Source organism: Mus pahari, chromosome 13, assembly GCF_900095145.1.
Source record: "Mus pahari chromosome 13, PAHARI_EIJ_v1.1, whole genome shotgun sequence".
NCBI classification, from domain to species: Eukaryota; Metazoa; Chordata; class Mammalia; order Rodentia; family Muridae; genus Mus; species Mus pahari.
The window spans coordinates 62,425,964-62,442,335 of record NC_034602.1 but is presented as its reverse complement, the minus strand read 5'-3'; the positions used below and the strand labels follow the sequence as shown (position 1 = coordinate 62,442,335).

The following is a 16,372-nucleotide window of genomic DNA, read 5'->3' as shown; positions in this document are numbered from 1 at the left end:
GGCAGTGACCTCTTGCCTGAGTCCTCAGTTTAATTTTCTAGAATGACACACAACTGGAATCAGAGACAGTGCATTCATTGTTTTCAGACTGACTTGCTGTTTTGACTTTTATCACAATAGGTGACTGTTTTCATCTGTGTATTTCACACTTGCATGCCTTTGCTGTTAAGGTGTCTCTTAAAAATCATTGGCTCAGGTTTTGTTTGAGTGATGCTGTATAGTACTACCCTTCAAGATAAAACTGACTTGGAGGGGAGGTTCCTTAAGATGCAGGGTATTCGAACAGATGACAGAAGACTCCATTCTACTGGAATCTCATTAAGCTGGTGAAATAAACAACTAAAGGATTTCAGGAAGTCCCTGAAACTGAACAAATTCACTACCCCTCAGCAGTAAGAACTGCTGTGAGACATGCAAACAAGCTGATCTGCCTAGAAGGAGCAGAGACAAACTAAGCTACTGGGAAAATACAATCTTCATTCTGTTGAGCTATCTGTGCGCATGAGGTAATCTTAAGACATATTTGTACAGTACGAAATTGTACAAAGGAAGGAGTGCTGGATTGCAGGTTCAAATGAGGAGTTGAAACTGCTCTTATATTTGAAAATTAAAACAACTCATCAAAACTTATTGGAGATATTTATAAAATATATTATCCTTACAGATTTCTTACCAGAAATTAATCTTGGTTTTAACTAATGGGTAGTGAACCATGTAATGAACTCTTTCCTCTTACTTTATAATCAGCAGGGTGAAGGATCAATAAAATTGGAAATGAAGACATACTACCAAGTGCTACATTCGTATCTTAGTCCCTAGGGAATGTGGAGATACTAAATTTAATGAAACAAGGTATGCACTGCATAAACAACAGACATTAATACATTAAAGCTTTAATATTCTGCCCTGGGGAGGTCCAAAATGAAGGCACTGACAGGTTCTGGTGTGTGGTGAGGGTTCATTTTCTTTCATATGATACTCTGGTTATGTCCTAATATAAAGGGTGGAAAGGTCAAGGTGACTCTCTGGGAAATACCTTCTTTAAAGTGATCTCCATTTCTGGATCTTCAATTCTGTTCCATTGACATACCTCCCTGTATCTGTACCAATACCATGCAGTTTTTATTCAGATTGTTCTGTAGTACAGCTTGAGGTCAGGGATAGTGATTCCCTCAGAAGTTCTTTTATTGTTGAGAAGTTTCACTATCCTGGGTTTTTTGTTACTCCAGATGTGTCAACTTGACACAGGCTGGAGTTATCACAGAGAAAGGAGTTTCAGTTGAGGAAGTGCCTCCATGAGATCCATCTGTAAGGCATTTTCTCAATTAGTGATCAAGGTGGGGAGGGGGTTGTGGGGGGTACCATCCCTGGGTTGGTAGTATTGGGTTCTATAAGAAAGCAAGCTGAGCAACCTATGGCTCCAGCCACATATGTAGCAGAGGATGGCCTTGTGGGACATCAATGGGAGGAAAAGCCCTTGGTCCTGTGAAGACTCAATGCCCCAGTGTAGGGGAATGCCAGGACAGGGAAGTGGCAGTGGGTGGGTTAGTGAGCATGGGAAGGGGGGATGGGATGGGGGTTTTCAGAGGGGAAATTGGGAAAGGGGATAACCTTTGAAATGTAAATAAAGAAAATAACTAATGAAAAAATAAAGTGATCTCCACTCATTATCCCAACTTTATCATTGCATCATTCTGATGAATAGGTTCCAATATGAATTTAGGGAGACACAAACATTTAAAAACCTAGAAAAGAGCAGCAGCAGCAACAGCAACAAAATAAACCAGCGCATTTTGAAAGAACTGGGGCTTCTTTGAATTGCAATATTCTGTCCAAAAGGGAGATGTTTTGAGATTCAGAAAGGAAACCAAACTTATAAGGCTTAGGAAGTAAACTAGTTTTTACAAGTCTCAGGGTAGTTTGAAACTTGCAAGTTTCACAAGGACCATTCCCAAGGTTATCTAAGTGATAATCAATGCTGAAATGTGGTACTCAGCAGTTGTGCTGCCTGCAAAGGGCCATGCAGAGAGCTCCAGGGATGCTAGCTCTTGTGAGTTATCACCCATGCTGGGCAGGCCTTTCAGGGGTGCATGTGTGTCACCAAAAATCCTTTAACTTAATCCTCACACACAAGTAACCTCTACAAATAACCTTAATAAACTCACTGAAACCTTACACTGGACTTAGATGGCAAAGATCTTAGAATCTTTTAAGACAGTTTTAGATCACAACGTTTTCCAAAAGAAGCCAAAGATTCAGAAAAAAATCACAAAACCAGTGGACAGATGGTCAAAGGTGACTGGAAACCCATATCTGTCACTGGGCCATCAGCCATTCTGCTATTTCTACTCCAGTTTCAAAGGCAATGATTGGTTTGCTGAACAAAAGTTGTGTTTTATTTATAAACTATTATCACTCATTAATAAATGATCATGTTTATGTTTCCAATTTGGTCATTTTGGTGTGTAAACCAAGTGACCACTAACAAATTCATAAATTTCAGTATTTACCATGTTCCTTATGATCTTTGACATTAAAATATTAATTGAAGAACATTTATGAATTTTCTTATTAATTCCATTGGTAGTAGAGTGATGGCTATGTATAAACTTAGTGCTATGTCTATAGAAACAGTTTTATTTCTATATAATGAGACTACAAAGTTGATGTAACTGTTTAATAGCACAGTAGAGCAACAATTCATTCCTTAACAATACTGTAAGGTCAGCTGGAAGTTCTTCATTTCCTTTTCCTTCTTGACATTTAGCTCTAGAAAATATTTTAGACACCCCAAATATTTATCTGCTGATTTTTCACATTTGAGTAAGTGCTAGAGTTAACTCCTGTATATTTTTGTGACCCTCAAAACCAATTAACCATCTCTTTCTACTCTTCACAATGAATGGGCTCAAATGTTTACAGGTTGAAGGTAGGAAACCAATGGCACAAGAGTGGGTTGTCAGGTTAGATCTCAGTGATTAAAGTGTTCATGTTATTAAGAAAACAATTAATGAAAAACAGCCTCATAGTACAGACCAAAATCATCCCACAGCCATGGAGAACATTAACTCTTTGAACTAAAGCATGAGCTCATTGAGGTGGCATTTATAGTAATATATTTTTCACTAGTAAAAACACATTAATCCAGTGCTCTTTCACAGTGTTCTTCTAAAATACTGTTTACAAATCCTTCGGGTTAACAGATGAGTAAATGTTTTCTTTTTTTCACCCAATGAAACTTGGATACTAGAAAGTTATGAGAGAAGGTGAAGAAGGCATGAGTTTATAAATTTATGAATTAAAATAAGCAGACTTTCCTTAATTTGCCAAAGAGATAATGTCGCTGAAATGACCCTTGAACCATCAATACTAGGGAAAATGTCACTGAACTGTGAATTCCTTGAAAAGGTGGCAGCTAAAAAATATCCCAGTGCCAATTAATTCAGAAAAGGGTCAAATTTAATTGGGTCAAGTAAACATCCCTCTTTCTCATCCCCTTTGCAAGTAACTCACAACTTTCAATCTCCAGGGTGCAGTTTTGCTCATCTAGAGGATATCTTCGAAGATCCATCATACATGCTGCAGTGGTTGTGATCCTACAAGGTGAGAGGGGAGAAAAACATGATGTAAGTGGGACCCTTTCATGGACACATAGAGACCCCCCCCCAACAAATAAGTTTAAATGATACTTTTTAGATAGTGAAAATTTATTTCTAAGCTTCCTAGCCCCAAATAATGTTTACTAAATGGCTGAACATTTAGAACATGTTTATGGATCACCATAAACATACAGCTGTCAAGTAGATATCCCAGATAAGGGGATAGGGATGGATATATTTCTAGAGTGCTGCAACTTCAAGTAGAAGTAAAGTGTGAACATTGCAATGACTTGGAGTTTAAATTAGAAACCAAAACTTTAACAAAAAGGAACCAGGACCATATGACTGCACAGGTGAACTTTCCAAACACTCAAAGAGAATTTGATGCTAACTCTTCTCAGTCTCTTTCAAAAATCAGAAGAGCACACACTTGGTTTCTGTGTTGGTATATTATACAATAAAGCACACACATAATTTATGAGGCAAATCCCTCAATTCCTAAACTAACCAAAGGCAATAGAACAGAAAAGATGACTTTAGGCCAGTTTTTCTCATGAATACTTACTTTAACTTCCTGTATTACATCGAATCTAACAATTCATTAAAAGGATTACATGGTGTCATAGAGAGCATAACTATTCTAATGTGGAATTATTTGCAAAATAGTCAACCAGTAGAACAAAACACTAAGAAATATTATGAAGTCAATGAAGGAAAGGTCAAAGACAAAATTAGTTAACATATGACACCATGTAAAAAAGGAAACCCACATGATCGTCTCAGCACATGCAGAGATATCAACATCTCTACTTCTAAGGTCTGGAAAAAGCAAGGATTAGCAGTCCTAGCCTCACAATGAAGGGAGTAAGTAACATTATATGTGTTGTAGACGTTCTTTCCGTACAGATAGACAGCAGTGAAGAGTCCACCACAAAGAGTTATTCGAACTGCAATACGGATCATGCAAACCGACAGGATACAACGTGAATATGAAAGATCAATAGTCTTGTTTGTATAATATACCAACACAGACATCTCCAAAAAGTAAATTAAGAGGACACTTCCATTTACACAAGCTGTAAGATATGTAGGATTTGACTTAGCAACGAAGAAGAATGACCTGTATGCTGAAAATTGTAAAACCTTGAGGAAGGAAAGCTGAAAAGACAAATAATTGGGGGACCATGCCCCTCAGTCAGGATTATTGTTCTCAAAATCAATGACAAAGTATTCTCTCAGATCAATACTGGTATCTTTCAAAATGCCAATGATATCTTTTTGAAAATTTTATTTCAGTAGTATATGCATGCCATTAAATTCACCCTTTTAGACAATCACTTTTTAATTTAATTTAATTTTTACAAAAATAGAAGAAACAATCTTAAAATTCATATGGAACAACAAAAAAAGGTTGGTAAATAACCAAAAAAAACAAATTGAGCGAGAGGAGCACAATTTTGTCATAGAGTAGTACAATGATAATCATTCACGTTTCTTTGCACATTTGACAGTACTTGCTTCTTTTCCATTTTTAAATAGTAGCCCACAAGTGTTATAGGTTTCCTCTTTGGAGTTTTGATTTATATTACCCTTAGAATTGCTGAGCACTTTTTCTCATTCCTGGTGACTCTAACTTTTTTCCCCCTAAATTTAGAGCCTTTGTACATTTTATGATAGATACATTTATATATTTGTTGGGATTGCTCTTTGTGTATTTTGGGCATTAGCCATTTATGAAATACATAGCATTTTCTCTCATTGCAAGTTGATCATTTCCCTTGCTGTATAAAGTTTTTTTTTTGTTTGTTTGTTTTAATCCCAACTGTTTGGTTTTGCTTTTGTTTTCTGGGATTTTTGTTGTCTGGATACAAAGTTATTACCAAGCTCCATGCCAAGATTTCCCCCATGTGTCCTGTTGGTACTTCAATTTTTGTTTAATTCTTTGATTTTTGGTTGACTTTATGTGTTTTGAGCTAGGCTCTAGATTTGCCGCAACATTTTGGATGTGGATGTATAGTATTTTAAACAAAATTTGTTGAAGAGATCATCTTTTCTCTTTGCATGTTCTTGGTGCTTTCGTTGATGGTCAGTTGACTGTAGATATGTCTTTATATCTGGGATCTCTGGTCCTACTCGTTTAGGTGCTTGTTTCAATGACACCCTTAGACTTTTTGTTTATTATAAAATTGTATTATAATTTGATGTCAGAAAATATGATCCTCTGGCTTTCAATTCAACATCTATTGATTATGAGGTTAGCTTTGAGTTTTTCACAATCTTTGTTTTAGTGAGGTAAGTTTCTTTCATGCCTAGGCTTTGAAAGTCTTTGTTATGAACATGTATAGAACTTTTCCTGCATCTTTTGGGAAGATCATATGTTTTGTTCTTCATCCTGTTGATGACTTATCCTACATTTTGATTTGTATATGCTCAACAAACCTCTTTTTTAAAATTTATTTTATTAGATATTTTCTTCATTTACATTTCAAATGCTATCCTGAATGTCCCCTAAACCCTCCCCCCACCCTGCTCCCCTACCCACTCCCACTTCTTGGCCCTGGCCTTCCCATGTGTGGGGCATATAAAGTTTGTAAGACCAAGGGGCCTCTCTTCCCAATGATGGCCGACTAGGCCATCTTCTGCTATATATGCAGCTAGAGACATGAGCTCTGGGGGTACTGATTAGTTCATATTGTTGTTCCACCTATAGGGTTGCAGACCCCTTCAGCTCCTTGGGTAATTTCTCTAGCTCCTCCATTGGGGGCCCTGTGTTCTATCCTATAGATGACTGTGGGCATCCACTTTTGTATTTGTCAGGCACTGGCATAGCCTCAAAAGAGATAGCTATATCAGGGTCCTTTCAGCAAAATATTGCTGGTATATGCAATAGTGTCTGTGTTTGGTGGCTGATAATGGGATGGATCCCCGGGTGGGGCAGTCTCTGGAGGGTCTATCCTTTCTTCTTAACTCCAAACCTTGTCTCTACATCTTCTTCCATGGGTATTTTATTCCCTATTTTGTGGGGGAATGATGTATCCATGTGTTGGTCTTCCTTCTTTTTGATTTTCTTGTGTTTTGGAGATTCTAAGTTTCTGGGCTAATATCCACTTACCAGTGAGTGCATATCAAGTGAGTTCTTTGGGTGCCCTCACTCACGATGATATCCTCCAGATACATCCATTTGCCTAAGAATTTCATAAATTCATTGTTTTTAATAGCTGAGTAGTACTGCATTGTATAAATGTACCACATTTTCTGTATCCATTCCTCTGTTGAGAGACATCTGGGTTCTTTCCAGCTTCTGGCTATTATAAATAGGTCAGCTATGAACATAGTGGAGCATGTGTCCTTATTACCACTTGGAACATTTTGCTGCTTACAGGAAACCCACCTCAGGGACAAAGACAGACACTACCTTAGAGTAAAAGGCTGGAAAACAATTTTCCAAGCAATTGTTTCCAAGAGAAAAGCTGGAGTAGCCATGGTAATATTAAATAAAATCAACTTTCAACCAAGTTATCAAAAAAAAAAAAAAAAAAAAAAAAAAAAAAAAAAAAAAAAAAAAAAAAAAAAAAGACAAGGAGGGACACTTCATACTCATCAAAGGTAAAATCTACCAAGATGAACTCTCAATTCTAAATATCTATGCTCCAAATGCAAGAGCAGCCACATTCATTAAAGATGTTTCAACAACCCTCTTATTCTTGGAATAAATCCTACTTGTTCCTGATGAATTTTTTTTTTTAGTGTGCTGTTGAATTTGCTAGTATTTTATTATATCTACTATTAATGTGGTTAATTAAGCATATACAATAGTTACCTGTCAAAGGCATCATGGTAAAGCTGTCAAAAACTTTGTAGTTTGGGTTGACTTTTATTTTTACAGTCCTTACTGGCATGAGCTAGGGTTGGCTGAATGAGCTCCATTAGGCTTAGTGCCCTCATAAACCAATCATTCTTCTACCTAGAACTATTGTGTGGATGAAAAGATTTGATGTGTATGTAATCATCTTCTCAGACTCTTGTACTTAACAGATGTTCCTCATATAGAAGTTACTCTCCAGATACCTGTTGTATGTCACACCACTTCTTATATTTGCTCAAACCCTGATAAGATATTATCAGTGTCTGCTGAATTTGTGAATAGGAAGAATCTTTGCTATGCATCTCTTCCCAGGCAAGCCAATATAACAGAAGCAATGAAGTCAACCTCTATGTCTTATGGTACCTCACAACCCCCACGTGGATTCCCAGAGTCATTTCCCAAACTCTGACACATTCACACACAACAGGCTTTGTGGGAAGAGTGAGAAAACCCTGTCCTGGGGTCCAAGCTTACATCACCCTTTTAAATTCCATCGACCTTACGTGTTGGTGGTAAATTCTAGGACACTCACTCTAGATGTCCTACCTGGACTTCCCACATCCCTGGATTTTTCCCTTAGACTGTTTTCCTGGAATGTAGAGTCTGAGAGTAACAGAAATTCAAATGGCTACTCTACTCTTCATAATCTTTTGATACCACTTTGGAATTAAAAAAAAAACTTTCTTAAAGACACCGTCTTCTACAAAGTGTAAGGGAGACTTAAATAGCTCAAAACACCAAGATTTAACTCTAAGTTTCTTTTATGTTATAAATAAGCCTTAGTATGTATGTGCTGGCTAGTGTTTTTTTGCTATTAGAGATAAAAAGTAAACCAGGGAAATTAATATTAATATGAAGAATTCCTTGCAAACACAAAAACAGCTAATGGTTTTAGTGAGGGAAGGTTTCTTCCATAGTAGTCCAAACCACAAAGTTTCTATATCAGTAAATAATAAGCCATTCTTTCATAGGGAACCTTTGGCTATTATACATTCATTTGTATGGAAATGACATAATTTATTTTCTTAATCTTTCACTGGTGGGCATTTATGTTGTTTCCTATTGTTTAGTTTTATAGATAAAGATATTCTGGATTTGCTATAATAAAATATTCACTATACACACACATGTATGCTACATATGGGACAAAAGCATGCTAGGTATATGTGTACATATATATATATATATATATGTACACATACATATATACATATATACATATACAGTGTATAATCAGTTATTATAATATAAAACATAGAAATGTATACCAACATCCAACATTATATATTTGTATTTACATATATGTGCATATACAACACACAGGTGTGTTTCACTTAACATTAGGGCACATTCTGAGAGCTTCGTTATTTGTGATGAATGAATATTATAGACTGTTGTTGCACAAAGCTGGTGGTATAAATGATATAGGTGGTATAGGTCTATCACTTGGCTAGCTCCATTGTAGTTAGAGAGTGAGAAACACAAAATATATGAAACTTCCAGGATTCTAACAGTGCATTTTGTTTTATAGAAAGCTTACATTTATGAGTTTAAGGAGAACTTCTAAAATAATGATGGGTAGCATTATAGATACACAGCCACTTAATGACCATCAGCAGAGTAGGTTTTTTTCGTTTGTTTGTTTTTGGTTTTTTGTTTTTGTTTTTGTTTTGTTTTTTGGTTTCTCAAGACAGGGTTTCTCTGTGTAGCCCTGATTGTCCTGGAACTCACTTTGTAGACCAGTCTGGCCTTGAACTCAGAAATCCGTCTGCCTCTGCCTCCCAAGTGCTGGGATTAAAGGCGTGTGCCACCACGCCCAGCTCAGAGTAGGTTTTTTTTATACCTGCATTTCTATAAACAATTGTAAAGCTCACTGTGATGGTGGGCTGTAGGTAAACATACTGTTACCACCAGGCAATAGGTTTCTGTCTCATTATAATATTAGGGGAACACCATAACATGTGGAGGCAATTACTGATCAAAGCTTTGTTGGGGCACATAATTTATACAAACTGTACATACATATAAAATATGGATCCTCTGAAAAAATTAACCAAAATGAAATACTATATGCAACCTCAATATATAAAGTCCAAATGAAAACTATATTGCATTCATATAAAATCACTTCCCACTGCACAGATGTTGGATCTGTTTCACTTAAGTAAAGTTGCACAATAAGTACTAAAACCCTTGTCAAAATTGCTCCATCTACTGTATTCTTAGACAACTGTTTAGGAATAAAAAATGGTCAAGATGTAAACACACAATGGGAATTTCTCATATTCTTCCCATACCCCATAACTCAGAAATGATGGCTTTTCTCCAGGTAGGATTTCATCCCACCAGGGACACTTGGCAGTGTCTTAAGACATTTTTGATTATTGTGTTTGGACTGGAATTTGATACTAGATTCAAGTTTAATGGAAGACAGTGTTTCTGCTAAGCATCACATAATGACGGGACAGCTTTCCAGAACAGCAAAAACTGTCACCTGTTCAAAAATACCATTGCTGAGGTCAAGAATCTCTGTGACCGAGTGCTTCTGAGCATCTCTCCACTGATGAAACCTGTCATAAAATGAAATCTTGTAGGAAACTGCAGTTTATGCAGTATAAGTAGTGAAAAAAACCAAAGTTGTCAATATTAACATCACCTTGTAAGCTTACATGTAGTATATTTTAAAAAGAGAACACACATTGAATGCAAGGATAATATATGATAAGGATTTGGGTCCTGAATCTCCCTTAGTACCTTTTTTTTGGTCAAATTTTAAAATTATTTTATTTTTTGAAGCTGTAATATGATTGCACCCCTTCTCTTCCCATTTCCTCCCTCCAATCCGTCCCATATACCCCTTCTTGCTTTCTTTCAAATCCATGGCTCCTTTATTCATTAATTGTTTCTACATACCTGGATGTATATGTATATGTGTTCCTCTATACAAAATACAACCGAATCAGTTTATATAATGTTGTATTGTGTTTCAGGGCTGCTGATGAAATCTTCAAATTTTGCAAAGAGTTACTGAATTGACTCTGTTATGATTAACTCATTCATCAATACTTGTTGGAAGACATAAAATTGATTTCACCACCACATATTGTACTAAGGCTCGACCTAGGCTCTGACGTGTACTCTTATTGCTTGGGTTCCTTGGCTGCTTCTCCTCACATATCCCACTGTGATGTAAAAAGAAATGATAAATAAGTTCAGCAAGGAAAGCAACCCATGAACCTGCAGGAAGGGCAGCTCCTGGAATTTCCTGACATAAAACCACCTCCTATCTTCTAATTCTCAAACTCCCTGAAGGATTTCACGAGCCCAACTTGGACTTGGTGGAGAACGTCTCAAAATTATTTAATAGGAGTTGGAGGAAAAAAACCACAAAAATGCTAATATGATCCACAGATACTCAACAGGGTCTTGGCAAAGAGAGAGAATACTGGAACTCAAACAGGGATCTGATCCAAGTAGGTGCTCACATATGTAGGCTTTAGTCTGGAGGAGAAACATATACAGTGGAAGGTTTGACTTTGATGCTAAGAATTTGGCATTTCTAGATATAATACTCAGGGTATGAGCAAGTGGCACAGGGAAACATTGCTCAGCAGAAATCCACAAGACCATCAGCAAAAAGAGAGATGCCCCCAGGCAGAACTATTTGGCTCTTGTGTCTTTGGGTGAGAGGCACCAGTGAACATCTCTAAGAATGATTGCTCCCTCCATCTCCATTTCTCTTTCTTGTTTAATAGGATGGCCGGAAGCAATGAACCACCACTACTATTAATTCACACCCTTCTGGCAATGTACTCACTCTGAACGAAGCAAGATGATCATATGAACACTTCATGGCTTTAAAGGTATCAAAGATCCCAGAACTGGATTGATTAAGGGCTTCAAAGTTGCCTTGTTTCTTTTAAAGATTCTGTTTCTAGTGTTCTGCACTAAAGGTATTCATCCTCTTTGAGTGTGGAAATTATCACTGGCAGACAGTGAATCAAAGAACAATAGGGAAAAGCCAGCTACAGGCAACAGCATTAACTAACCATTCTTCTAAAGACAAATTTCCCAGAGGTGGCTTCACGATAGCAGAGCATTCATCTGTTCTTTCAAAGACATTTAGGACAGCTTACATTATAATCTAATTTATTGACATTTTGAAGGTTAGGTCAGAAACGGCAGTGGGCTGTTAAAACTGTGGTCCCAGGACAGGAATACTGCTGCCGTAGTTTCTATTCATTAAGGTTTAAGCTGCACAGCCATCGACCTTAGGCACCACTGGAACTGCAAATCATTTTTAATGTCTGAGACTGGCATGGTTCTCGATGCTGACAAAACTCTATCCAGGAAGTGTCAGCCCACAAGTACATGGGTACACATGACTGTGAGGCTGTATGGGAAGAGTAGTGATAAGATTGCTATGTTGTTAGGACTAAATTTCATGTTGTTACAGTATTAATGGGACTGTCTCCTGCAACTATTATCTAATAAGACAGTTACTCTTGACTAAGCCAGTTCAGTGAGAGCAGGCCTTCGGGGTTTCTACACTGGAGTTGGAGAAACCACACAGGTCCTTTGGATAGCTTTGGCACTCTGGGGGAAGATATTAAACTCACACAGATAGAAGACTGTCAGTTTAACCCACCGTTACCTCCTAGACCTATAGAGTCAGTATGGTTTAGGTAATATTATACAGCTAGGATAGTATGTGCTAAGCACTGTACTGAGCGTTGTAAACTGTTGTTTTTTTCCCATTGCTACCATGACAAATAGCCATTTAGTTAGTGTCTGAAAACGATACAAATTTACTTTAAAGTTCTGGAAGTCAGCCATCATGAAATCAGGGCTGATGAAATGGCTTGACTCTTAAGAGTGCTCTCTGTGCAAGCCTGAAATCCAAGTTTGATTTCTGAAACTCATGATAGAAGAAGAGAATACTCTCCAAAGATGTATGTCCTCTAACGTCCAGATATACACTGTGGCACTGGTTTATTCACACACACACACACACACACACACACACACGCACGCACGCACGCACACACACACACACACACACACACACACACACACACACACTTCCTCCCAAACACATTAAAAAAAAAAAACAGATGAAAGCAATACATTTTTAATTTTTTTGCAGCCATTGGTTGTCCACTTCCACAAACAACTTCTATGCTAATCTTTGCCTTACCACAGCTGACAGGTGTGACAAATTGTAGGTCAAAGGTTTTGTGGCTGGGTCGATGTCCCTCCACTGAAAGCCTTGCCTGGTTCCAGAAGATGGCTGATTAAGGTTCTGTATCTCCTACTACTAGAAGCCTTCACTAAGATCACCCTCATAGATTCCAGGAATTTCCCCCTGAACTAGGTTTCCACATAAGTTTAAAAAGCAGCCCTAAGATTAGAGCATGACTGCTCTAGAGGCCACGAGGGAAAATCGATCTCCTGGTCCTTTTCATCTTCCAAGGGCCCTGTGCATTCCTTGGCTCATGCAGCCTGTCTCCCACCTTCAATGCAAACTACCTTCAACTCCCCCTCTCTTCTCATGTCTCCTCAACCCCTCATACTCTGTTTTACTCTTTAAGGACACCCCATGCTACCATTGGGTCCATTTGTAAAGTCTCCTTCATTGTGTGAAGTAATATACTTTCAATCATAGAGAATTACATGACATCCCAGGGAAAAGCAACGTTCTGACTACCAAAGGCGAATGACTTAGTTCTTTACTTATATTAGTCCCTATATCAAAACTAAGGAAACTGATACTCCATAGGATGTAGAAATGCTCCAAGTTCAGGGTCTGTAAGTGGTCATATGGATTTTCCGATTCAGGCAAGCTAGCCTCTCTAGATGTTTTATTTAGCCTAGATGAGTTTAAGGAGAGAGCATTTGGAGCATTAAAATTTCTGCCATAGTCAGGCATGGGAGCGCACGTCTTTAATCCCAGCACTTGGGAGGCAGAGGCAGGCGGATTTCTGAGTTCGAGGCCAGCCTGGTCTACAAAGTGAGTTCCAGGACAGCCAGGGCTATACANCAGCCTGGTCTACAAAGTGAGTTCCAGGACAGCCAGGGCTATACAGAGAAACCCTGTCTCGAAAAACAACAAAACAAAACAAAACAAAACAAAACAAAACAAAAAAGACAGGAAAAAATTCTGCCATAGTAGGGAAATATACTTAAAATTTGTTTATCATAATTTTAGCATTCACCTAAGCAGCAGTAATTTGAGGTATTTTCAGTCTGACTATTGTCAAAGGTAAGAGGACCTACCAGGAATTTGGAATATGGTAATATGGGTACAGCAGTTAAAAACACCCAACCATCTATTTATGCTGACATTATTTTTAGTTTTCCTTCAAAACACTATTAGTGGTAATATTTGGTGGGGTCTTAGGGCAAAAAAGCAGTTGCAAGGAGACATAGTCACATATTTATGACAGGCAAGACTCTTTTTTGGGGGATGGTGACCCTAGCTAAACTCAAAGCCAGCACTATCTAGAGGTAACCAGTGTATTCACTTGACAAGAGGGGTGTTGGACTCCTCATGATTTTTCTACTGTGGGCTAAAATTTGTTAGTTGTTCATGGGTCATGGCACAATTTTGGAAGATATTTTACTTCTTGTGAACAAGCCTCTTGGCATTGCTTGGTGGGCAATATGTGGTTAGTTCCTTTTGGCAATTGATGATTTGTAGCTGGCATGATATGTATCCAGAACCTGACAAGCCAGAAGGATTTTCAATGCTGGAATTGATGGGAAATACAAGGGCAGAGTAGAACACATACGTATTTGGTCCTGAGGGCAATGGCCCAAATTAATCCTATATTGCTATTTTGGGCAACCATTTCTGAAATGATTGACAACTATATGCAGAATTGAGTGCAGTATGACTCAAAGACTGAGGTGACAAAGAGGACAGACACAATATGAGGGCAGAAACGACTGCCTTTTATTTTGTGTGTGATTGTGTATGTGTGTTTGTGAGTGTGTGTTCGTGTGCATATGTGTGTAAATGCTTATGTATATAAATTTGTGTGGGTGAACATGTAGTTGATCTGTGTGTATGCAGGCATGTATGTATGGAATCCAGAAATCAAGCTAGGATGTTATTTCTCAGATATTTTCTACCTTTCTTTGTATGAGACAAGGTCTTTCATTTGGCTTGGAGCTTACCCCACAGCAGGATGACTGGCTGACAGCTTGGCAGAAAACCCCAGAGACCCACTTATCTCCACTCCCTTCATGCTTGGATTGTAAGCACACACCACCACATTAGACTTTTTTGAATCTTGGGGACCAAACTCAGGTTCTCATGCTTAGATAGTAAGCACTTCAATGACTGAGCTACCTCCCTACCTTCTAGTATCCTATTTTTATTACCTACCAGATATCAATATGCTCTAGTAAAAAATGGATGGGTGCAGGGTAGTGGGAGTGGGGGAATAAAGGGAGTGGGAGAAAACCCACATCCCGCCAGAGTTCCGGTGCTTTGGGCAAGCGGACATGGAAGGGCTGTTACACGCTTTTCATGTGGCCTGGGTGGGTGTTCAAGCACGGCAGGCCTTAATGAACAGAGACAGGCTATGGTTTTAGAGCTTTATTGTAGAAAGGCAGAGAGAAAGAGAGAAGGTAGAAAGAGGGAGAGAGGCCAACCATGGCCAAGTGTGTGGGGGAAGCAAGAGAGAGAAGGAAGGCTAGAGAGGAGAGTTAATAAAGATGAGGGCTTAAAGAGAGCAAGGAGGGGCCAAGCAGACCTTTTATAGTGGGCTGGGCCATCAGGTAACTGTGGGAGTGGAGTCTAGTCAATGCCCCAAGTTCTGGCATTCTGGTTTATAATTCCTGGCCATTATGAATAGGGCAGCAACACACATGAATAAGCAAGCACTTTTATAGTAAGAGGTAGTCCTTTAGATATATTTTCAAGAGTGGTGTAACTAGATCTTGTGGTAGACCATTTTCAGCATTTAGAGTAACCCCAACACTGATTTCCATAGCAGATGTACCAGTTAATAACCTGAGGCCCTTGATAGTGGAATATGCTTCTTGGTTGCAGCAGAAAGATGGATATCGTTTTCCATTCCAACCTTTAGTCTGTGACTTCCCATTGGGAAAATTGAAACCATCAATAACATTGAGAGTTATGAATGAGAACTCCTTATTGATGCCTGTTATTTTGTTGATGTGGTTCAGGTTTTCCCATATCTTTTAATTTTCTGTTCTGGGATTATTTATTCCTTTTGTTCTCTTTATTATATTGCTAATCTTCTCTTTAGACTGAAGATTTCCTTTATGTGCCTTTAGTGCATCTATGTAGTATACAGAAATTGATTATGTTGTTTTTTTTTATTGTGAAATGTTTTTCTTTCTCTGTAGATTGCTTGATAGTTTTGCTAGGTATAATAGTCTAGGTTTGTATCTGCAGTCTTTATTTGCAGAATATCCATCCAGCTGTTTTGGCTCAGAGTCTTCATTGAAACATTCAGTGTTATTTTAGTGGTCTTATCTTTATATGTGACTTGGTCTTTTTCTTTACCAGTTTTTATTACTGTTTCTTTGTTCTATACATATGGTGTTTTGATTATTATGTGTTGTGGAAGGTATACTTTCTGGTTCTGTCTATTTGGTGTTTTCGTATGCCTCTTGTGCTCTTTATTTCAAGTGGGTATTTTTCTTCTATACTTTTTATTAAAAATATGTGTACCTTTTATCTGGATTTCTTCTCATTCACCTATCCTTATTATTAATATATTTTGGTCTTTCATAATGCCCCAGATTTTCTGGATGTTTTGTGCTTGTATTTTTAAATTTTCTTTGACTGAACTGTCCATTATTTCTGCTTTGTCTTTAAGACCCACAATTCTCTCTTTCATGTCTTTTGATCTGTTGGAGAGGCTTACTTTTT

General features: G+C 37.9%; 1 protein-coding gene across 3 annotated transcripts in view; it reads right to left on the bottom strand.

Annotated features, from left to right (window-relative positions):
- Gabrb1 (gamma-aminobutyric acid type A receptor beta1 subunit) overlaps positions 1 to 16,372 on the bottom strand; it is a 441,447-nt gene that overhangs the window by 100,418 nt on the left and 324,657 nt on the right. For all 3 annotated transcript variants that reach the window (XM_029545121.1, XM_029545120.1, XM_021210851.2), the window contains one exon: positions 3,514 to 3,596. In XM_029545121.1, the coding sequence (XP_029400981.1) occupies positions 3,514 to 3,596 (83 nt within the window). The remainder of the gene's footprint in view (positions 1 to 3,513; positions 3,597 to 16,372) is intronic.